Source organism: Mastigoproctus giganteus, chromosome 2 (assembly GCF_048544385.1).
Source record: "Mastigoproctus giganteus isolate SK-2022 chromosome 2, ASM4854438v1, whole genome shotgun sequence".
Lineage (NCBI taxonomy): Eukaryota > Metazoa > Arthropoda > Arachnida > Uropygi > Thelyphonidae > Mastigoproctus > Mastigoproctus giganteus.
The window spans coordinates 113,321,997-113,348,247 of NC_143576.1; the positions used below are offsets into that span (position 1 = coordinate 113,321,997).

The following is a 26,251-nucleotide window of genomic DNA, read 5'->3' on the forward strand; positions in this document are numbered from 1 at the left end:
TGTAAAATGTCACCCTAACCTTTTAACGGAACATATGGAGTATTTTGCGTTGTCGATGGAAAATATTGGCAATTTGCGAACTTTGTGCACGCGATTTTACTATCAAGAACTGTTTACAGTTTCGGTTCTCTTAGTAACAGGGTGTGTTGCCAGTAGCGATCCATACGTCAATCGTGCATCTCTGTTTCAAGATTTGTGGTGAATAACAATGTACCGCTTTTAATGGAGAAATAATTTTCCTCTGTTATCTCCTTGATTAAGTCTGTGCTGCTGTTGCTGACAGATTCATATCTCAGACTTCGTGATGTAGCTGCTAATGTTACCAAAGACGAGGTAGTTTGGCTGCTGGAACTGTCTACGTCACTTAAATGTTTTTATAAATGTGTGTTGGATGAATTTCATTTTAAATACACCATTTTGTATTACAGTACAAAAATAGAAGTAAAACCATACATTTTAGAACCATTTATATTGTTTAATTCTATTAAATGAAGATATTTATTTAAGTTGACGGATTTACAATATTTATCAGACTATAATAAACTAAAGGGTCCTCAGAAATTGGCACAAACGAATCTTAGGTAAGACTGGTTTGTGTGTTTTTCAATAAAGCGAGAGAAAGACCAGCAAGGCGTTTAAATATGTGATGAAGTTAGAAATGAAATTTCTCTGTGAGAGAGAAAATCAACCAATAAACAAATAAATAAATATCAATATATAAATTAATCAATCCCTAATTTATGATGGAAAAATTTGAAGATGTCTTACATCCTGAAAACCCTAACTAGTCTGGATCTTTGAAACTGAACGAATTGGGCATCGGATAATTTCTTTGGCCATTGTACTATGCACAATTATTTAATTACTGGACATTAAGTTCATGGGAGTTGAATAATTAAGCACATTACTTAAATTAGCCCACAGATGAGGACTTGTTAGCTAGAGAAGGAATCTGTTCAATTCATTTCGATACTCTACTTACAAGATCTCTGTTGATTAGTGGTTGGATTAGAAATGACGAAACAACTGAACTAAAAGCAGTTCATTCAATAATTTACGATTATTGTAATTAGCATTCTAAGAGGACAAATTAACTTTGTCACAAAGGACGCAGTTTAGATAGGAAGTCCGATAATTGCTGAAGTTTGTTAATGAAAACTGTTTTCAGTGATTATATTTCTAGACAATATGCGGTTTTCATCACCTGCACCAAGGTAAAAGAGTTGTTGCAGCTGTTATTCGCACTCCAAGCTGTATTAATAATTAAAAAAGCGTAGGACTTCTTCCATTTCACAGTAAGGCGGGATTTATGTGCACAATATAGACTTCGATCTTTCAGATTGTAAAATATCGTTTCGAGTTACCTTAATGTTACAATAATAATACGTCTAGTACAGATTATAATCGCTGTGTTTCCATAACATTGTGGTTCCACTGTCTTTGGGAAAGATCACGATTCGAATTCATTCGAGCGGTGGAACTTTTTATGGATTATTTTTCACGCTATAGTCATAAACCGCAGAATTATTAATGAACAGTGCGAAAACATTTCCATATTCAAAACATTAGCTTTGAATTTTGGAAAGTTTTTCAAGAGCCGAGTACTTTATATTTTGTGAAGTATGAATTGGTCGAAATTTTAAATGACCTTTCAAGAAAAATAGCGCTGTCATTCACGCCAAGGACCAGTCCCCAAAACTTTGATTTATTTAATAAAAATCCACTTGAATCACATAGGATCGTGCGGCTACACACCATCAAGGTGATTGAACTGAAATTAAATACTGTTTTACCTCGTGAAAGTATTGCAATAAATATATGAAGGATTTTGCTTAAAATGAAATTTCGAAATTTCGATAGCAAACTTTTATTTTATTAAATATTTCATGATTAAATTAATTCTAAAGAGATGGAGTAAGGAGTTCGCGAGATGGCAAAGATTACAAGAGACAGAGAGCTTAGGAATTAATAAAATATACATCAATTTTAATTCTCTGGCGTTTCATGAAATATAATGCAGATTTTCAGCGCATTAAACTTTTATGTGCATTGTTCTAATTCTGAAGTTATTACCAATTCTGTGTAATATCGTCAATAACTTATATCAGAGATAAAGATAATGCACAAAGCGAATCTAATAATCCTCCTAAATTACTTGTCTGCCCGCTTAGCAGTTCTGGAGTAAGCAATATTTAAAAAATAATAATAGATTAATATACTCATTTAAATTCTGTTAATTTTAAATCAAAATCCACCATTATGAGGACTTAAATAGATTTCCCATAATTATTGCGAAGTCCAGTTTATGAAAACATCTATTTTTCTGTCCTCTAATTAAAAATAATAATAATTTCGTGTGTGTGTGCGCTCGCCGTCACTTCTTTCTTTCAGGGGGATCTGGAATACCTGATGAAAATCTCAAGATTGCTATAGCAACTAGACCGATAAAACTTTTAACGACTACAGCGAAAAGTGGTACTTTCATGCAACGATCTCAAGGCGTGATACAAAGACCACTTAAGACTCTCGTGAAATTCGTAACGTTATCCCCGCGAGAGAGGGGATAGCGTTAAAACAGGTGCTATCTTTAAGACAGCCCTGAAAAGTTAAGAGAAATTTAAATAAAGCAGTTAGAAAATGTATTGTAGATTTGCTTAGAAATTTTCTTGTGTACAAGAAAAAGAGAAGAACGAAAAAAAAACCACTTCCAAGTTAATCTGTAGAAAGGTATTTTGCTTAAGGCTGACAAAACTCGTAAGACGACAACCGACACTAAAAAAGTTATCTGAATGTGAATGAAAAGGGAATCATCGCAGTGTAATTCTGCCCTTTCAGCCTTTTGCGGAACAACATCAGTCGAGACAGCACAACCATGGTAAGAGTTCTCCAAATGTCGAAACAAATAGAAGCCTCTAGGGGAAAAATTCAGACTGTAAGACGGAAAGTTCAGTTCCTTACATCCATATCCTGAAACAGCAGAAGCAACCTTGCATAACTTGAAGACCGCAGGGTTATTGGAGTGGAATCCCGTTCGCATATCTAATTAATTTGACTTCGCAACAACATCTTATTGCTCATCGTTGGAGCTGCTGATAATAAGCCCACAAAAAAAAAACTACTAATAAAAGCTTTGCAGAAAAAATAATTTCTCAACAGTTTATATATTTGAAATTTTTGGAGCGAAAGGGTGAATTATTTGGAGAGGAATAGAAGAGTGATGCTTTATGTATCGGTTCTTGGTTTGCTTCGAGTTTCTTGGGGAAAACTCAAATTTGGTTTTAGTATCAGTATTGGAAAACGATGCAAGTATGCAGTAATACGCACAAGCGAACAAAAAGAAAAAAAATGTATGTTAAGATAACTAAGTAACTTTGGTAAAGTGCAACACAAGTTAAGGACGACTGCTGCCTACATATTTGCCACATTTTATCATCAGCTGAATACTTCGTACTTTTAAGTCAACTACGTATTCTTTGAAAGTGGATTCATTATTGCTTTTTGAAGAAAATAAAGTTCGAAGTACCATTCATAGTTCCAGTTGAACATGCGTCTTTGATTCGTGAATTGCTTTCGAAATCGGTATTTTCGGGAATCCGTTTATAATCGCACCGTCTCAACGATCAGCGATATCAATTACTGGTCGTCTTCATTTAATACTTTAAGACGATTAACGTAAGGAAACGTTTAAAAGACTTTTGTGTACAGAGTGACTCTTCTCATAAGTGCTTCTAATAGAACGAATGAATCGTAACTGGTTTTGTTTCCCTTGCTTCTAACAGAACGATGTCTTCAGAAAAATGTGGACTGAAAGATCTGCGAACAGTAATGTCAAACAACCATAAAAACTTTCAAGAAATAGCAAAATGCAGAATAGTAAAATAGCAAGAAAGAAACCCCCAAATTTTTGACCGAAGAATCATATAATCCTTGTCTGCGACTGAATAATTCTGTCTAGGGTAAGGGACGCATGATTTTTTCCCTCCTGCCGTGATGCCCATCAGCCCCAGAGTGTTTGGTAGGTGAGGAATAATGAATTATTTGTAATTTATATTTTCCGGGTAATACAGTTCGGAATTAAATATTAAACAGGCATCCATGTGATTATTTAACAAACCGTTATAAACCTCTCATCTTAACCAAGTAATAGTGCTTACAAACCACTTTCAACGAATCTGTGGTGAATGCAGCCTTTGCTTTGGGGGGAGGATGAAACTTTTTATTTGATTCATTTGATGCTGAAGATCAGAGTTCTAATTTGAGCCTACTGATCAAAAGGAAGGCAGCAGCTGGTCAATAGCATCTTATGACTCCAAAAATCGACAATTTGGTTGATTGTGTATGTGTATTTGGTTGATCTAACTCCAGACTTGCCAATTTTTGTAGCTCTCCACCTCTATGCCTGAGAATTTTATTGTTTTTGTTTTTTTATCAGATATCAAGGATTCTATGTACGTAGTTTTTATATTTCACAATTAACCATAAAAAAACAAAAACTGGGCAGGAAATTTCAGAATATTTATTCCTCAGTGTAATTTCTCTTAAAACTAAAAACATTAATGAACTACATCACGAACATGTCTATTGCCTTCTCATTACTTTCATAAAAAACTACTGTTTTAATGGGCTTTTGGATTAAATCACTGCAGTTGTTGGAGTTTTTTTTTCCGTTAGACGAGGGTGAGTTAATTGAGTTCGAGGTACTTTAGCTCATGCAACCAATGAAATCTGAAAAAAAAAGCAATGAACCGTAACCGGTTTTGTTTCTCTTGCTTGTGGAGTTTCACAAAAAAATCCAGAATATTCTTTTAGCACAAAAAAATAAGAAAAGAAAAGGGAAAAAAATCAGCAAGGAAAGCCTTAACCTAATTTAACCAGTTGATTCAATTGTTTACTCTTCCTCCCTCTCTCTTTCTCTCAATGAAGAGGCTGTACGAAGTCGGCTTTCGCAGGTTGAATAAAATGGTTTTCGCATGCAGCGTGTGGGGTGCGTTATAAGAGTGACCCGTGAAATGCATTTATTGAATTACAAATATAATCTGTTCCATTGGTAGCCATGCCTTCCATCGGGTCAATGTCCTAAAAGTAAGGAAAGAAAAAACCTTAACTTCGATACTTGCGACCATGCATTTTAGACATATAAATCAAGTTCATATCGGCATTAATTTGATCTTCATTTTATTAAAATTATAAATACGCCTTATAGTTATAATCTAATTAAAAAGTGCATGATTACAAGTAAGTAATTTAAAATACCTGTGGCCATTTTAAATTGTAAACATTCTTTGCATGCTGTTCATAAAGTACAACCTGCATATAGCGTAAAAATAGTAAATGTAATTCATAATTAAGCGAATATTGAAATCTCTTAGACGATGACTAAGAACTAAAATTTTTCTATGAAATTTTAAAAAAATATGTAGTATATTATTGCAACAGGTCTAAGTTCAGCATCAACTTAGATCTGTTGCTTAACTTAGACCTGTTGTCAACTTACACCAACTTAGAACTGCGACAGCAATAAGAATCGTAGTGAATATACTAGGATTCTTAAATTCGTTCCATTAATGTAGGTAAGAGGAATCATAAGAATCCCAATCTGGGGACGCGTAATCTAAAATAGGTAAAACCAAGGTGACATAAGTGACGAAATATGAGACAATTTTTTAAACATCAGCGTGTATTGTTATTAAATTCTAATGTTCTGTAGGTTGTTTTTGCGACTTCCATTTCATGTTTAGGAGTGGTACTTGCTTCCAATTCTTCCTTAAAGAAGAATTGGAAGCAAGTACCACTCCTAAGCCCTTGTGGGTAGATAACTCCGTGTATTTGTTTATTGTTCAGGATCTATTTGGTATTTATAGAATTTTGATTTTTTTTTATTTGGATGGGTGAAGGTCATTACTTTACATTCAGAAATCTCGAGCTTAGAAGCTTTTCTTGTGGACCAATTAACCAGTGTTCGTATATACACTGCTGCCAAAAAAGTTTGGAATTACGTTTCGTTTTTCTTAATTTTCAAGTTCATATGAGGAAAGACTTCGAATATATGGATTGCAGAGCTTGGAAACTAGGCACCTTAGAGGAGACATGATTGGGATGTTTAGGGCTCTGAGCGGCAAAAGTAAAATGAATGAGGACGAAATTTTCACGGTTATAAATGACTCTATAACTAGGAGCCATAAATTCAAGTTATGCGGGAGAAGCTTAGACTGGATTGCAGGAGAGTTTTATTTTAGCCAGCGAGTTATAAATTACTAGAATAAGTTACCTATATGGGTGGTAGAGGCTGACAGTTTGGGGAAATTCAGCTGGATAGTTACGTACGGGAGGAGGGAACTGCATAGGTTGTTTATTTCCATTTCTTTTATTATTTATTAATTATTTATTTTGTATTCTATTTTACTGTTTTTTCTTTTGGCTGAGCATGAGCCTTAGGCTACCTTGCATCGTATGGTTATTACTAATACTAGTACTAACAACAGGGGGGTGGAGTATTGCAAATTATAGTGTGGCAATCCCAATCGCACGACTCAAACCCATTAAAGCTTTAATGGAATCGGCAAGACCGTCGAATCTATGATGTCTCCCCGTCTTCACAAAATTGATGGGAAACCTTGCAGGTCGCTTGGAATAATGTAAAGACACTATTATAAAATGAATCGCCAGAATGTCACGTCTGTGTAAGGCAGTGATAAAATCTCGTAGAGGACATTTTTATAAAAAAAATCAGTATAGTTTTTAATAAATGATCACTTCAAAATTTTTGCTGTAAATTTATAAATGCTAAGAAAAATCTTAAATTACTTTGTAGCGTGTGCTTTTTAAATAAAACCTTACATTTTTTTAACTAATTTAAAAAAAATAAAAAAGAAAACTGTTGTCATACACTGTGGTTCCAAACTGTTAGGCGGAATATATATATATATATATATATATATCTTAATTTTTATTGCTGCTGGAACATACACAGAACAGCAATAATATTTACCACAGCTTCAGAGGTTAGGAGTTTATCTGAATAAATAATAATAATAAAAGAGCTAGAAAGTCAACCCGACACTGACACACTTCCGAGAAGCAATCATTGCGAAATGGACCACCATCAAAGCTGAGAACATCACAACCAGATCGATCACATTCAGAAGCGGAATCTTGCAGGGAGATCCCTGCGCCCACCATTGTTTTTACTAGCACTCAACCCACTGTTTAGCATGCTCGACAACAGCAAGTTCGGATATAACCTTAAAAAAGGGAGGAAGAACATATACACCCTCTCACACTTCATGTAGATGGATGACATCAAACTTTATGTCGCAACAGAGAATCATTTCCAACAGCTACTCCAGATCACCGAAGAGTTCAGTACTGACATCAGGATGCAATTTTTCTTAGACAATTACCATGGATTATATCAGGGAAATGTAGTCGCCGAAACTACCAGCTGAAGACGGTGAAGAGATTTTTTTATTATTTTTTAAATTTATTTATTGTACCAGACGGTCCCATCCAGCTTTCCTAGCATCCCCACCACTAATCACAATACTGTACAGATATTTACTGACTTGCAGCACTAATTCCATCTCCATTACAAGATATTGAAATTCTGGGCTTAATGCACCTGCACCATTATCAGACATTGAAGCGCTGCAGTTCATATAAAATGAATTTAGAGTCTCTGCCAGGGAAAGTAGCTGGTGAGAAATTGCCGTCAGTGCATACAATTTCAATGTAATGTCCAGTCTGAGAAAAAAAACCTTTTTAATAAATGAAATATAACCCGGAAAGCTGAATTCCATATCGTGGAAGTATTCTCCAAAGTAAATTGCACTCAGACCGTGGGAGTATTCTCATCAGTAAATTGTAGTCAGAAGATGAACACAAATCTGTTACAAGTGCCTCATCTTCATAAGTGTTGAAATATGTTTAGTTAGACGTTGACATTTCCAATGGACTTGGTCGAGTACACCGACTTAAAAGACCAATCAGTGATGAAATGCACAACCTGAAGCACCTATCCTCGCCGAGTACTCAGACTTGAAAGACCACTCAGAGAAGCACCTGTCCTTCTCAAATACTTTGCCTTGAAAGAGCACTCAGTGATGAAATGTGGGCTAACTAAGGATGGACTGGCCTATTTGTACTAGTCCTCTTGAATCATTAGTAATTATCTTGCAACTGCCAAAGTTCGTGCCTGCAGTATCAGGAACCGCATCACACAGCTATCGTCCGCGGCACAAAGAAACACCTTCCAGTAATCTAAAGATCGCCAAATGAAGCAGCTCACCTTAGGACATCGTGTTGTGGGAACTGGTGACACCTTGGAATTACAATTTCAGTATGCTTCATCCGGAGGATCATGGTTGTTCATGCATTGAGGGTTTGCTGATGGAGGAACCACTGGGTGACAGTGATCACAGTGTGCTGATGTGGGATTTGCTTAAAGATGTGACTACTGTCAGGGGTAAAGGGAGGCGTTTTTGTTTTTTTTGGTAATTGAATGTGAAGAGATTGAAGCCACGACAGAGAATAACCTACAGAAGGAGAATCTGGAGATGATGCAGGCGCAACAGCTAGAAAACAAGTAGATCAAGGCTCGCCTCACTGAGAAATACCATCATAGACTGAGAAGCTTGCTGACATCAAAGCTGCAAGGTGGGAACATTGTCACCGCTAGACCAACACTCAGCTGGAGAAAATTATGAGATCGGCCAGAATGATAATAATAATATGATCTTTATTTGTAAGGTGCAAAGATACATGCAAGTACCCAGACTTTACAATATCCTTCACGGCACTAAGCCAGGGGTTAAAAAGCGGCAGAGAGATATTATCTCGCCGAAAATAGAATAAATAAATAACATACAGCAAATTGAAATTAGTTAAAAATAAAATACAATAATAGCAATAAAATACAATAATAACAATAATATATCAACTTAAAATAATAAAATAAATTAAAATAACACAGGACAGTTTTCTTGAATTCAAGATTCTCTGAAATTCTTGCCCAGCCGGAGCGATCTCACATCATTTGATGGTTGTGGAACACACGTGCAGTTCTAGGATGCGCCGTCGGTACTTTTTGTCAAGCCGGCGCCTCCGTAGCCAGGTGGGAAGAAGCAGCAGTGCGTAGCACACGCTTCTTGATTAGACCGGGGTTCGAGCCCGTCACCACCAAATACGGAGGATGCGGAAAGGTCAGGGAATGACCACCGTATATCCCGGAGCAATATGGCCTTAGTTGCTAATGCTCCTAAAATCCAAATACCAAACTTTTTGTCATCAACAATTTTGCACAGGTCGGCGTCCAAGGACTGAGCTAGATGGAGCTTCTGATAAGGGAGGAACCGATCTTTAAATTGTAACCTCGATGTCCCAAATTATGGGCGCTGATCTTCTTCCAGCGATCATTTTGATAATGAAGATTAGTCTTCTTTTGTTCATTAAGGCTGCGAATCTGGTTAAATTCAGTGCTTTGGCCATCAGTGTTGTGTGAAGTTCTGGTGGGAGATGACACCCAAGTAGCCCACTTCAGGAGTCAGTATTCCGCGGCGTTCAATGGTTTTATTGCTGCGACCAAGCCCCACAACTCTACCCCATACAGTACACCTCCGAAGATCATCGTCAGATTTGTCTTATGAATATGTAGCAAGTGCTGCTTGGCAATCCACCGTTTCCTGTTGAATTTAGCACAGAGTCCTTCAATATGGTGATAGAATCTTAATTTTTGATCAAAGGTCACACCAGGTCTTTCTGCTTTTCGACGCAGGGGATCAAGACTCCGTCTATCGCCGGCTGAATTATGGTTGGTGTGGGTTTCAGTGAGAAGACTATGATACCCGATTTTGCAGGATTAACTTTCAGGTCAAATCTTATGAGGTACTGCTGTATTTCTGATAAAGTCTTGTTGATGGTTGCTGTTGTGTCTATTGTTTCGTCGACCGATTTTATTTTTGTTAGGAGAGCTTCAAGTTATCGGCATAGTGATAATATATCTGGTCTGCTGTGTATTAACGGGTTAATTACAGCTGTGAAAAGAATTCCAGACAGGACTCCCCCTTTTGGCACGCCTGCTTTTATTTGCCTAGTATACTTCTACTTTCCTATGGACATTTTGATGGTTCTGTTCTGAAGATGGGATGTCAGAAACTTGAATAGGTGTTCTGTGATATGATAGTAATTTTGAAGGAGATTAAGCAAGGCTGGGATGTTCACACTATCGAATGCCGCTTGTAGATCTAGGTATGCGATAGCAATTTTTCTTTCTCCTCAAACGATCCAAGGATGGCATTGGTGGTCATAAGCAGATTACTAATTGTTGATCTGTCATGCAAAGCATAATAAATTTGATGTGGCCTGTGAGGGAGGACGTGCGCGGTAAGCGTTTTCATTAGTTTTATCATGCATTTTCAATAAACATGAGGATCGAGAGATGGGTCTAAAGTGCTTGGCTTTAGTTGGCTGGGTGACTTTTGGGAGAGGCCTGACAGAATACACATTCCATGTTGGAGGGGAAAATTTTCCTTTTGATATATTATTAAAAACTGTTAAGAGGGGATCAATTAGATATGGGCTCAAACATTTTATGATAAACTGTGAAACTTCGTCAATCCCTGCAGTATCAGTTGCAGGCAATTGATTAATTGCAGATATAAGGTCGTGTCTTGTGATTAAGATGATTTCAGTGCATCTCTGGACACATTATTATCAAGCAGAGGAATATCACTGGGCTCATGGTTACCTCGCTGAAATCGTGCAATAAAGTCCATCTACACATCAGGATCGAGCTGTGAGGAGAGATCACAATGTTTCTGTGGGTATGATGGGACACCCTTACATAGTGTGACTTCAACGTGATGTTTTATGGCTTGAGTCGATTGAAGTTTGCTCGTACTTTAGAGTATGAAATTCGGTCTGGAATTTGTCCTGTTCTTTTCCATTGTTTGTAGAGTTGCTGTTTAATCTTAAAGCTGTTGCTGAGCTCAGGGGTCCACCATCCACTCGTGCATTCCGAGATCCTTATCTTCTTTGAGGCTGCAAATTTCCTAAAAATCCTACAGCAACAACAATTAGAGACCCCTCCTCACAAATTCTACTCGGACACTGCGCCATAATAACGCACAAGATGGTCCTGCACAACAGACCAGACATAACCCTCATCGATAAGAAGGAAATGGCTACCTACCTGATCAACGTAGCGGCACCCAACACCAGCAACCTCTAGAAAACCTACGAAGAAAAGATCAGGAAGTCAAAGAAATATGGCATATGGTACATGATTTAACCACCGGCATGGTGCCAAAGAGTCAGTAAAAAAGAACTTATTATCAACAATAGGCCACACAGAGAACAGTTACATGCAACTCCAGAAATCCGCGATCCTGAACATCTGCGCCATATGCACACTGTGAAGAAATACAGAACACTGTAAATGCCAGAAAAAGTGTAGTGTGTTGAATGTGTAGTTCTGTGTTGGGTTCTGTTGTGTGTCCTGGCATTTCGCTGCAGGGCCCCTGGTGGAACCCCACGTTGCCCGTACCACCACTAGGAGGCAGCCAGGCTGCCCATTATTCTCTGGCAGGTCTCCTTCAGGGCCGCCTGAGCTTCCTGAACGGAGACCAATTAAAAAAAATAAAAATTAAAATAAATAAAAAATAATAAAAATAATAATTAAAAAAACCGATAATAATAATAAAAATAATAATAATAATAAAAAATAATAAAAAAAGAAAGAAAGTAATAAAAAATAAATAAATAAAATAAAATTTAAAAAATTAAATAAAATAAGTAAATAAATAATAAAAATAAATAAAATATAAAGTAGAGTGCGGCAGTACAGGGTGTATGGAAGAAGATGGGGAATGACAGTAAGAGTAAAGGATGTAGGTGAGGGCATCCCCTAAATTGACAGTGGAGCATATGCCCCACCAGGAGAAAAGGGGGGAGGGGATAACTCCAGAAGGGTAGAAAAGCCACTCAGCAAGAGTGCTGAGTGTGACATATTTTGCGGTGGAGTGGTCAAGACCACTGGAGACTACCCAACCATATGGAAAGTTAGCAGGTGCTACTCTGGAACATCCAGAGTAGCACGAAAAGGCGTGTTTCTCCTTCACTGCAAGGTATGTTCAACACTACCAGTCAGAATAGCATTTTGACTGTGACATACTTTTAAATCCTTCAATTACTTACCTTAAATAACCTCAAAACAAAAAAAAAAAAAACAAAAAAAATAAACTCGAAGTTGATAACGATAAAATGATGAGTTCTGAACGTATTACAGGTAACGAATGGCAATGAGTGTACCAGCTAGCGTGCGCAACGTGAGAACATATAGTGAGCTGTAATGGAATCCTAACGATTAGTTCTTTCTTTTAAGGTAGACAGCGCTAGTAAGAGAATTTCGCAGTTGGTAGCAGAGTTTTATTATTATTATTTATTATTTTTTTTCTGGAACGGAAAATTTTGATTAACAATCAAAATTTTGATCGGAAGATTAACAATTTGCACGTTTGCACAATTGTGCAAACGTGCAAATTGTTAATCAGTTAAATAGTTAAAGCACAAATTGTTAAACATAGAAAAAATGCCTTATCAACTTAAATAACTGTTTGCTTAACAGTTAACATTTTCTTGTGGCTCCATCTATGAAATGGATATTGAACTATTATCGTTTGTAGTACAAAACTGGCCCGTTCCGTAAAATGAAACTATTCGGAATTTTTAAATTTTAACAACTTTGTGCACACCTAGGAAGAAATATCTTTAATTTGAGACCACTTCCAGCACGATAGGTTAAGCCTATCGTTCACACTAATCGAGTAAAGAAAATGGTTTCCGTATTAAATATATAGACTAGTAGTACCAATTGCGAAAATTTCGCAATTGGTAGCAGAGTTTTTCCCTAGTTGTCGTAAAGAAATGTAGTGCGTGTTTTGTCGTGAGCAAGTAAGGCAGTACGCGTCGAATAGCAAATAATTGTATTCTAGCTGTACCCATTGCGAAAATTTTGAAATTTGTAGCACAGTTTTTATTGCCTGATATTTTCCCGAAAATTTTTGGACAATTTTTTTGGACAAAAATCTGCACCCAATTGCGAAAATTTCGCAGTTGATAGCAGAGTTTTTGTCTAGTTATCCTAAAGAAATGTAGTGCGTGTTTTGTCGTAAGCAAGTAAGCCAGTACGAGTCGAATCCTCTATCTGATTCTTGTATCTGAGGATACTTATATATAAATTTTCTGTGATTTTACCATTTCAGACCGATCCTGAAGAAACACGGAAAGGAGTGTATCTTCCTCGCCGCAATACGTTTAACACAACTCGTCTTCTTATTGTGACATAAATTATTATTATTATTCACCTTCGATGCAAGATCTGCTGCCTTCTGTTGAAGGCAGCAGATCTTTACAGTAAACGATCGAAATGCTGCGCCAAAATGGGTGAGTGCCCTAATTTAGGTTGAGTTCTTATATATGGTATGTAGTGATGGCGAAAAGATGAATAAAGTGATAATTGTGAATTCAAATCTTCTTTAATTTCTTCGTTTCTTAATTAGTTTTCCCGTGTTTGTTTTCATTATTACTTTCCCTGTTTTATTTCAAACAAACGAAAAAAAGCATTTTCTCCAGAGAGATTTCTGAAGCTCTTAATTTCATTGCATTAATTAAAATACTAATCGAAATAATCATTTTATCGCATTAATTAAGCGCTTATCTTTAGATACGGAATCCACGAATAAGGCATGCGTAACTCGCATTTACATTCTCTTTTATTAAATAATATTGGAATTACAAATTCAAAGTTTCTAACAATTTTCTCTGTATTCAGCGAGTGAAGAAGAGTCACGCACGTTGTGAGGCTCTTGTTAAATTCTTCGACAGCAATATATATTTTTTCAATAATCCGTATCTTATCCGCAGCAGTGAGACAGAGCCAATGATCATTTCGTAATACGCTTCACAAACCTTGATGGATCTTCTTCAGAATGGTAGCGCTCCACACTGGATTGCATTGGTCACCAATAACAGAAAGAAAACTTGTTTCTGAAGACATTTTTCTGCTCCTTGCAGTTACAAAATCTTTCCTTATTAGGGATGATGATAGGATTCAATATGGAATCCAAATATTGAGTAGTTCTATTGTGTGGGAGTTTTACTTGCATATTCTAATACCTTTTTTACGTTAAAATTCACTCTACAATATCAGCTTTTGTGTTTAGTTAATGAGATATACTTGAACATGTTTAATTGATTCATTATTTAAACTGGAATTAAGAACTGTGAATTAAATATCTTGAAAGTATAAATACTATATCCTCTTCACATGAACTGACTGATTATGTTCATTTGAAGATAATTTGTACATAATAAAACAGGCCTACGTGCTCTGGATTCATAATGCGAAAATTTATTTTTATTTTGTTACACAGAGCATTAAAAACTACGATAAATGAATTAGCTTTCGGCTGGGTGGCAGCCTTCATCAGATTAAAATACTTTGAATGGCAGTTGGAATAGAGATGCACTGCTAGGATGGTGCGTGAGACACGTGGTTAATTGTTTGTTGATGTTTGTGGCTGTGACGTATGGTGGTGACGTGGCCAGCGTTTGTCTATGGACAGATTACTGCTTCTGTGATGGGGTTAAGTTGACAACCACTGTTCCTGTTCAACGAGGTATCCGAGCATTTTATACTTAACGATTCCAACCAGGTGCGCCTTAGGTAATGGTGGGACTTGTCCACAACCACGACATCGCGGTGTGGGTCGATGTCGTGGTGGGTTGTCCAGACATGCTCGGCAATAGCTGAGTGTTCTACATCCGCCAAACGGATCGCCCTTTTATGTTCTGAGAGGCGTTTCTCGAGTCGACGTCCAGTCTCTCCAAAGTAGCAGCTCGTGCAGTCACGGCAAGAGATGCGATAGACCAAACCACTCTGTAGAAGGGTGGGGACAGGTGTTTTTATGTTGGAAAGGAGAGAACGCAGTTTCTTGCCTGGGAGTTGGATGCACTTTATCCCATGCGATCTTAGGATTCTACTGATCTGCTGTGACAGGTTGGGGTAGTATGGGATGAATGCCCTCGTGGATGACTCGTCACTGTTGGCGTTGCTGTTGGTCGTCACGTTGTCGCGTGCTTGTAGATCACACCTGTTAAGGACATCGATGGGGTAGCCACACCTCGTAAGGTCTACTTTGACTCTGGTGATCTGTGTAACAAAATAAAAATAAATTTTCGCATTATGAATCCAGAGCACGTAGGCCTGTTTTATTATGTACGGACTATTCTTGGCCAACCAACATATGATATGGTCGTGACTCTCCAGAAAGATTTTATCTTCATAGCCCGTAGCAAGCAACACCTGAGGTTTGCACATAGATGCAAAGCTAACTGGATTATACCGAAAGGGTTTCGCTACAAACAACCGTTTCCTAGTGAGCGTATGGGACGTGCCTGTCGGAACTTCGGCTTCAGAACTCTACGCATATGGATCGGCTGCCTCCATCGTGACATACAACGTGCTTCAGAGAGCAAAGCAGCCCTACTTGCCGACCTTAAGGCTCTGATTCCCGATCCTATTTACACCAAGGTAATCAATACTTTATGTTGCCAGGCCGTCAGAGAATCAGATCGTTATTGTGCCCGACAGAAACGTAAGTTCAATACTTTGATTAATGAATCCCGTCAATTTCGGCGCCAGCGTAATGCCCCTCTCACAAATTGCACGGATTTCGTATTGAACCTAAGCAGCAAGCAGTTATCTGCAGAACAAATAAACTTATTGACCCTTGGCATGACATTTGCCGTTCTTCCAAAGCACCCACCGATCACCGACATCGCCTTGGGTGTGGAAGCAAGCTTATCACGCCTCCCAGAAGATGTAGCCAACGCAATCCGCTTAAAGACTGCAGCAGTTATACACCATGCTCGCCCCGTCTCTTCAAACCTCAGCCGTATACAGATTTCTACCCTCAAGGCACTGAAACGGGATTCGTCCATCGTCATTCTACCGGCGGACAAAGGCCGTCGTACAGTTGTAATGAACCACACTGATTACATGGCGAAAGCCTTACTGCTCTTACGAGACACTACCGTCTACAAACCCCTAACCATCAACCCCAACAAGGCTTTGGAACGATGGGAGTCAGAGGTGAATATCCTCATCAACACTTGGCTGAAGCAAGGGAAAAATCACACAGTCAACCCGTAATCACCTCCGTGCCTCCGGGTGTCAGATCCCACGGTTTTACGGCCTGCCGAAAGTGCACAAAGAAGGCACACCACTAAGACCTATTGTATCCTGCTGTGGATCACCGACTTACGAGCTGTCTAAATTTGTCTCGAGACTTCTTTCTCCTCTAGTTGGCAAGACCACCTACACCGTCTCCAACAGTGTTGAGTTCATAGAAAGGATCCGCACTATATCCATCTCGCAAGATCAAGTCATGGCATCGTTCGATGTCGTATCACTCTTTACCTCCATCCCAGTGGAACTTGCCATCTCTTGCGCAAAACAACTCTTGGATAATGATGGAACCCTTAGCGACAGAACTAAGCTGACGCCTGATGACATTTCCGCCGCCCTCAGACTGTGCTTAACAGGGGGTGCAATCATGTTTAATGGCTCAATCTACCAGCAGATACATGGCACAGCCATGGGTTCCCCTGTCAGCTCGGTCACAGCAAACATCGTGATGGAGGAGTTAGAGGGACGTGCGTTTACACACGCACCGGATCACATCGCCTTTTGGTGTCGCTATGTAGACGATGTGTTCGTAGTGATCCCTAGAGACTCTGGTCAGCGACTCCTAACCCACCTCAACTCACTGTCGCCCTTCATAAAATTCACGATTGAGCTGGAGTCGAACAACTCTATACCATACCTAGATACACTTGTCCGGCGCGAAGACACATGCTTGAAGACGACAGTTTATCGTAAGCCTATGTGTGCTGGCCAATTTACCAACTTCCAGTCAGCACAAGCACGGGGCCACCCCCTCTCAACCGCCCGAACCTTGCTAACTCGCGCCTGGACACAATCCAGCTCTGCAGATGAAAGGCGTAAAGAGATCACCAGAGTCAAAGTAGACCTTACGAGGTGTGGCTACCCCATCGATGTCCTTTACAGGTGTGATCTACAAGCACGCGACAACGTGACGACCAACAGCAACGCCAACAGTGACGAGTCATCCACGAGGGCATTCATCCCATACTACCCCAACCTGTCACAGCAGATCGGTAGAATCCTAAGATCGCATGGGATAAAGTGCATCCAACTCCCAGGCAAGAAACTGCGTTCTCTCCTTTCCAACATAAAAACACCTGTCCCCACCCTTCTACAGAGTGGTTTGGTCTATCGCATCTCTTGCCGTGACTGCATGAGCTGCTACTTTGGAGAGACTGGACGTCGACTCGAGAAACGCCTCTCAGAACATAAAAGGGCGATCCGTTTGGCGGATGTAGAACACTCAGCTATTGCCGAGCATGTCTGGACAACCCACCACGACATCGACCCACACCGCGATGTCGTGGTTGTGGACAAGTCCCACCATTACCTAAGGCGCACCTGGTTGGAATCGTTAAATATAAAATGCTCGGATACCTCGTTGAACAGGAACAGTGGTTGTCAACTTAACCCCATCACAGAAGCAGTAATTCTGTCCATAGACAAACGCTGGCCACGTCACCACCATACGTCACAGCCACAAACATCAACAAACAATTAACCACGTGCCTCACGCACCATCCTGGCAGTGCATCTCTATTCCAACTGCCATTCAAAGTATTTTAATCTGATGAAGGCTGCCACCCAGCCGAAAGCTAATTCATTTATCGTAGTTTTTAATGCTCTGTGTAACAAAATAAAAATAAATTTTCGCAAGATAATTCGTATTATATTATATTATGATTTTCATATATGATGGTTGAGCACCATCTATTTTTGCTATATTTTTCGCATCTTTCACTTAAATATTTCTCGATTCTTCAGTTCTCTCTTTCCTCATTAAAACTGAAGATATTTTTATAGAATTGTCTGTTTCATATCTCATCTGATAACAACAATTTTTTGTTTTCTGTTTTAGGGTGCGGGTAGAGTTTTATGTCAACGAAAACACACTAAAGGAAAGGCTGCAGCTTTATTTTATCAAGAACCAGAGGTCAAGTAAGTAGAACATATTTCATTTCAGTATTACCCTTAATCATTGATGATAGTAAAACTCCCTTGTCAGTGTTGAAAATAAATCGGAAGACGTCTCGGCGTGCTCAGAAAACTAAGTCTAAGATTCCTCATAAATTCTGTTTCAAAAAACGTTAACTGGATTAAAATCTTCTTCGTAATTATTTTTCACCAATAAACTGCAATAAGGAAAAAAAACTAACATGTGCCTCTAAAAGTCACACTTTTTGTTGCCTAGCGCTGAATTTAATTAAGTTTTATGTCGAATTTTATGTACCTTGGATCTTTTAATATCAGTCACTTGTCGTAAATCTCACTCAAAATTTATAGGAAAGCGAAAAAAAGTGTTTAAAGCTATAAAGCTTGCATTATATGTTTTCTTAGTTCACCAGTCTAAATGAAAATGCTTTCCTACATCTGGGACATCGATAAAAATGAATTATTTCTTAGGCAAGTCCATCGAGTAATCAATGCTCATCCACGTTATTGCATCTCCTAACGAAGGTGCGTGTATCCTACTACGAGTGACTTGATGGAAAGCTTACATTGAGAATAATTCTATACGACAACTGAGCTCTAAGTAGGCTCAATGATGAATGGACAAAGGAATAAGATGTGATTTTTGGGTTGTTTTTCGCAATCATTTCATTTCTTCATTATTGCAAAGCGTTTGAATGATATATCGTATCATTAGCAGTATTTATGATCGTCTCTAACAGGAGTATTGTATTTCAAGTGGACAACTTCGTAAATAAAAATATCTTCCAAGAGGAATTAATTAAATACAAGCCTATAGATAAACCAAACTGTTACTTTGGTCTTTACTTCAAAAATTAAAATCGTAACCGCCCTGCTGAAGGCAGAGAACTTTAATTAAGAAATTATTGCTTTTAATATATTATGAACATCTCTTACTCTTCATTTGTTATTTTAATGAGCGTACTGTGCCATCTTATTGTTTTTGTATTTATCTCATTATGGATTTAATCGAATTAATTCCTGATATTTATTTTACTGATTGCGTCATTTTTATTATTTATTCTGTATGCAATTTTGTATTTATTCTGAATTTATTGGGCCTTTTTGTTCTTGCATCTGTGGGTGTGGTACTTTTCTTTTGAATTATATTATCCATCGTTTTAAATAAACATTAGTTCAGCCAACGCACATCTTTGTGACGCGCGTTTATTTTTAAAGATGGTGTTGGAGAAGAGCAAAAATTTTAATCTAAAATAGTTAAGAATGGAACAATCTTTACTTCTTAAAAATGTCCAGACGGTAATCTCTTTTATTGAATAAAATCGCATCATTAACTCACTTCACCTTTCATATCACTGTACATATCTGTTCGTTTCATCTTCTATTCAGGTGCTGTTCCTTTCTTCACTTCATTACATTATCAAAACCAGGTGCCTTGTTTTTTATTTTGCATGAGTAATTTAACGTCCTTCATTAGTATTATCCTTTGTATATTTTCTTAAATGTCCTTTTCTTTGCTTGCGCATCTTGTCTCTGATGGATAAGAATTTCTAATGGCCACTCACAATAGTCACAGAAGATTCAGAAAGAGTTTTTGCTATCTGCTGTATAAACATAAGAAAGGAAACGTTAAAATAATTAAAGTTAATAAACATTACGTAACTCTGCCATTGGTATTTTAATACAGTACATGTAATATCACATTTAACTATTTGATTCGATAATGAGAAAAATTTATTAAAAAATAATTTGTCTTCGATTACTTTCTCCTAACAAGATTGAATTTTTCAGGTTTAAGGATACGTATAATAAATCTGGTTATTAAATTGGTGCTCTGCCTTCTATATGTCGTCAGAGTGGTGCTAGACAGTGGACCTAATAATGCCTCCTGGTGAGTATACACGAAATTAAATTTTAATATTCATTAGACTATAATGAATAATTAATGGACTAAATTTAGAGTGCTCTTGAGGATTACTTTTTTCATAAGATAAACGCAGAATTAAGAATGTTAATCGTGATGAAGAAATCCAATAGGACCCTTGAGAATATGTAACCTTTAATCGGGAATTGACAGCAGACAAGAATGTGATATTTCAGTCGATCATAGACGTCAAATATGAATAATGTACATATGTTACGTTCTTCCTTTCTTTGCTGAGCTATTGCATTAACTGTAATTCATACGTCAGACGCATCTTTCATACTCTAACCTTTCATTTTATTGTGTTTTGGCCGATATCTCTGCATGACTCTGGAAATATCAGTATTGCCTATGTTTCTTAAGTGACAGTTATTTCGGTATGTTATATCGACTGGATCCCTGACCTTTTCCAAACGAGAAGCAAGTGACATGATCACTGTACTGCCACCAAGACAATAGTTTAAAAAAAGCCACAGATTGCTACTTATCCATATAATCTTAGAAGGCAGATCAACTCTAATAACTTTAAAAGCCACACAGAACGTTATATAAAGGACTCCACAACAAACGACGAATTTCAAACCACCATTAATGTAAGTTCCTGTTACTTGAGAAACAAAACCTTAGGTTAATAGTTTGGAATACGATTGGTTTAGTTCGGGCGCAGTCAGCATGGATTATTAATTACGTAATCAAAATGATTGTGCCCGATAATACCCTAACCTATGTGGACGAGATGAAAGTCTGCCTAACATCTCTAAAAAGACCAATCGATGTCACGAATCGAACTAAGCCTGGCCATCGGAGATGAGTCTTACACAGTTACTCTATACATATAATATAAAGCTTGGTGGAACATCGAACAAGATATTTTTTATATATTTAGTGTATTAGGCAGTCTTTTCCGAAATTTGTCTAATATATAAATAATTTACATAACACTAATATACTTTGTCCTCTGTTTTTGCTCAATTACTGAGTGGGAAAGACATTCTGAAAAAACAAAAATGTGTATATTAAAGCGAAACAAAAATAGGTACATTAGAGCGGCACAAAAATAGATGCATACAGAAAACAGTCCAAGTTAAAGTGCGAAGTCCTGATTATAACTAATTGTCAGCCCATTTAAAAGTGCACAGCATCATCAATTAAGATGGCCATGGCAGTTAATTTCAGTGTCATTAGCATATTAATTAAAATAAAATAACAAATAGACGCACCGAAAAAAAAAGCATGCACTGACGCCGTTTTCGATTTAGACCAAGTTGCCTAAGGCCATGAGGCATTGGTGAAACCGACGCAATTCACAGAACTGTGTCAGTTTCGTCCGACAAGTACGCCAACTTAGGTTTGCTTTCTTGTCTGATATAAAATCCGTTTTTCTAGAAGAAACAAAAAATTTCATCTTCATCCGAGACTGATTAACTCGGCTACGGAAGAAAAAAATCCATAAAATTTCCTCCCTTCTAGACAAAACGTGAACCCAAGATATTTCCACACGCTCTCTGACAGAGTGTGGAAAAATATTAATAAAACTACTAAATAAAGTTTAAAAATATTATTTACTAGTGTTATTAATAATAAATGGTCCACTTTAAACAGTTTCCTTTTGTATGGCATCTTCCCCCTTTTGTTATCTTTTATGGTATCTTCTCCCTTTCTAATTGCAAGATAATTATTGGGTGAATTTGCTCACTGCTGCTCTCTAATGCTGTAATTTGCAGAACACAGCTCGCAAGGTTAACAACGCAGGTGAATAACTTGCCAGAGAATGACAATGCACTTTTCGTGAAAGGGAATTTCTGGCCTTTGAAAATCATTATAATTAATTAAGCAACGTGCGAGGACATGGACTAATTAATCTCTCTTATTAAGGATGTCATTTCTCGTTCTCGACGTCGCCCGAGTAATAGAAGCTGTGGAATGCCATTGATCCTCCCTTCATTCCGCCACTGAATTGCTAACTTTGCCAGTTCAAGTCTGGACAGCAGTACGATAAGGGTCACTAAAGCTTTAGATGTATCTTGCATGAATTCAGTACTTGTGAAAGAGTTCATTTTCGAGATGCTAATTAATAAAATATAATGATGGTTAGCTATGAAAAATAGATACTGTCGATATGAGCTTAAAATTAGATGAAACACCACTCTTATTGTTTATGATGTTAACATTATATGCTAAAGTCAGGAGGAAATGTACCGACGGGTCAAGGTCATTCATTGGTTTCTCCGCGTCGCACTCAGACAACGTCATCCTTTCAAATCTGCTCAATGACGTAAGTAATTTTTATGGGCTTTTTTCCAAAACATGACTGAAGTAGTTGGGCTCTGGTGAGTAATGCATGGCTTTTACTCGAAGAAACTCGGGTTTTTCGTCCACCACGCAGGCACATCAACCACAGAACACACGCAATTTACAGAGAATATATTGTATACATTGCGCAATATGGGCTTAGTTGCTGATGCGCCTAAACTCTACAACGATCACTCGAAATACCTTAAAGCCCGACTTGGATTTCTCCTGGCTGTAGTAGTGTTCCAGGTCACTGAACTGATAACTAACTCTAATAAAAACTGAGTAACAGAATGCACAGTTAAGAGTTCCAGGAGTAAAGTTTCTCGGAAGCATTGGATCTTTTCAGATACAAAATGCAAAAGTATCAAATGATTTCCCAATTAATTGTTTGCCAAAGAATACTGCTAATATTACAGAATTTATTTCTATAGATTTAAAAGTTTAAAAGTTTTTTAAAAATTGGAGTGATTCCTTTGAACTGGAAAAGTGTCAGCGTATCACCATTTCATAAAGGCGGTTATGAAAGAAAAGTGGGTAACTCTTGATTGTTTCCCCTACCACTGAAGTCAGACTTGTCAGTCTGACTTCAGTGGTAGGGAAAACAATCAAGAGTTCAATAGAGGGACATTTTAATTGAAATGGAATCCTGAAGGAAATTCAGGTACGGTTTTGTAACGGAAACACTCTCTTTAACTAACATAGTTAACTATTATGACATAGTTAATCTTGAGCTCGATGTAGGAAATAACTTCGACATTAACTTTGGATTTTAGAGATCTAACCGGATCTCTAAACTAGAGATCTTACCGGATAAGCTGGAACATGGTGGGATCGCAGGGTGATTGCAGGTCAGGAGTCAGAGGATTGTGGTTAATGATTCTTCTTCGATTGATGTACGGTTGGAGTATATTAGGTCCACTGTTATTGTTATTTTCCATTTTCATAAATAACATGACGAAGGGATAGAGGGCGTGATGTCAGAATGAATGTGAAGATGATGTCAAGATCGGGAGGGAGTAGTTAATAATCAGCACCAAGCAGCGCTTCTGCGGGGCTATTTAAAATAGGCTACAGGGATGGTCAGAGAAGCAGAAGTTGGGTTATAATGCAGCAGAATGTCATGTCTAAAGATTTGGGGATATTGACCCTGAAATAATTTATATACTTGGCTGGGTTGAACTAAGATCAGTAGAACAAGAAAGGGATTTGGAAGTTATGATATTGTCAGGCATTAAATTTTCCGAGAAATGTGGATAGGTGGCAAGTAGGGCCCATCGTCTTATAGTCTTTTTGATGATTCTTCGAACTATTCTTGTAGAGATAGAGAAGTCATAATCCCGCTGTATAAGGCTGTTGTAAGACAGCACTTAGAATACTGTACATAAATACGGAGATCGCACCTAAAAAGGACATCGGGATTCTTGAAGGGTTGAAAAACGGAAACTGCCCTAGTGAGATTGGCAAAATGCATATAAGGAAAGACTTCGAATATATGAGCTGCTGAGCTTGCTTGGTAATTAGACACCTTAGAGAGAATCTATAAGATTCAGAGAATATAAAGTGAAATTAATGAACATTTTACTGATAAATTATTCCAGAAATAGGGGCTATAAATTCAAATTGATAAAGAGCTGCTGCAGAATAGGTATGCGGAAGTTTGCCTTTAACCAACGGGTAGTTGATTGCTGGAATAAACTTCCGTCTGTTGTGTAGGTGGATAGCGTAGATAATTTCAAGGAAGAAGTAGACAATCCACTGGAAGGGATGGGAAGGTGAAATTGGATTTTTTTTCTGATGCTGTATAAGCTTGCTTTATTGCATAATTTACCACTACTAACACTAAAATTCCTTGATTCCTTGCATTATACAGCTAATACTAATAATAACGATTCTTCATATTAGCACTTGAATAGTGTTCTTTCATCCCAAGTATTTCGTTTTGAAAATAGTTAATTAATATCAGTAAAATCATGAAAAGAGTAGTTCTGTACCAATCTGGAAGACGATCAAAGTAAATTATATTTATTTCTTCAATCGCGCACGCGTTCGAGTTGACCGTAATTCAAGCACTGCTCACTGCTAAATTTACTTAAAATGATTATTTACAAACTCCATCACCTGGTGTTTGTGTCCGAATATAAACAGAATTTTTTTGTGGATACGAGTATTATTAATTAATCATTGTTATTAATGATACTGATAGCGATGCGTAATTTCTAAGTTGTATATCATTAATAAATACGAGTATTAACACGACAGTACTACTATGTGATACATTTTCAGCTGTTTATCTGCAGTTTTAGATGTTGCTTTTTTAATCTGATTTCTAATTCATATCCATTTCTAATCCAGAAACTAAGGTAGTTTAGTTTTTACACAGCATCAATGGTTTGCCCACAAATGAAAGAAAAGTAACCATGCAATAATATTATAACCGATTTATTAATGTTTAGCTTCTGTACAGAATAGAGTATCTTTTCTACAATAAACAAGTTAAAAATCCAAAATGAAAAAAGAAAAACCCATCCTCGGGTTAATCAAAATATTTCATTAAAAATAAACATTTTAACGTCTTTGTCTCCTGTGGTCAGTCGATAAACAAGAACCAAGAACCAGATATTGTCACTGGTTATAGCGTCATCCCTCCTTACTCTTGGTATCTCCTCTCCTTCTTCAGTGACTGGGTTGTATTTTCTGGCGGAATCAATACCCACGTTCTTCATTAACATCATCCAGTTTTGTCTGGAAAAAAGCCAGGTGAAAGTGTGAGTAAGTGGGGGCTTCATTGAGATTCTGAATCCCATGTTTGTAAGTGTCAATCAATTTGTCAGGTCGTCCTTTATAATTTTCAGTCTCAGTGTTAGGAAGAAAGACTTTCACTGCAAGGCGAAATGACTGCCGTATATTGTGTTCAGCATTAGTAATTTTGATATCATATTCTTGTGAAACCAACATCAGCTTATAGTGTGGATCAACAAATATGTCTCCTTTCACTTTTGCATTAGACGATTTTAGAAACATAATTCTTCTAATAAATTGGTATCTTGCAATAGTCTTTAAATATCCAATGTGTTTTTTTTTCTTTTGCTCAGTAAAACTCTTAAGCTTTGTTATGTTTTTTGCCATCTTTCGTTTGTGGAACTTCTCGACTAGAAAAAAAATGCTTTCGCGATTTTTGATTTCTACTATAAAATATTCAATCCTTTGAATACCTCCCATAATGAATTTCTATCCAACAAAAGCAATTGTCTCTCCATTTAAAAGAGTTTAAGAAATACATCTCGGTCCATCATGGTCCCCTTTCTTGAAGTGGCAGTTCTAACTTCAAGAAAGGATGAGCATGATGGATTGATTTTGTGGTCATTACGGCTCCGTTAGTTCCTGTACTATTTTAAAAGGTTTTGGATGCAATTTGGATCCTTGGTGAGAACTAGGTTGAGGATATTAGAACCCCTTATACTTCTTCTGGCATGCTATTAAATAACAAATCACCCAGCTGGCTTAAATATTGTTTCTGTATGATGTATTGCCAGTCTGAGGTTTCTTGTCTATACGAGGTAAGTTGAAGTCGTCCATAATGAGATAGTCGTTGTTCTCTGATTATGGGCGATCCATTCTGGCTCATTCAAATTAGCCAAAATGATTTTCGCTATATTCCTCAGACTAGGACTGCAAGTTAAGGGAACTGATAGTAGGTGTAAATTACAGGCCAGCACAAAAGTGTCAAATGATTTCTTTTGATGTGGTGTCACTATTCACATGCATTCCAATTAAACATGGAATATATTGTGTTAGAAAATCTTTGAGTAATGATGTCTCTTTGAGTAATAGATCGCTTTTAAATGTAGAGGATATTTGTTCGGGTGTGGAACTTTGTC

The 26,251-nt window shown here is 37.4% G+C and overlaps 1 protein-coding gene across 3 annotated transcripts in view; it reads left to right on the plus strand.

Annotated features, from left to right (window-relative positions):
- Nucleotides 1-26,251, plus strand: part of LOC150089502 (potassium channel subfamily T member 2-like) — a 414,361-nt gene that overhangs the window by 334,882 nt on the left and 53,228 nt on the right. For all 3 annotated transcript variants that reach the window (XM_090389520.1, XM_090389521.1, XM_090389522.1), the window contains 2 exons: nt 18,081-18,160; nt 19,946-20,045. In XM_090389520.1, coding sequence (XP_090245646.1) covers nt 18,081-18,160; nt 19,946-20,045 — 180 coding nt within the window. The remainder of the gene's footprint in view (nt 1-18,080; nt 18,161-19,945; nt 20,046-26,251) is intronic.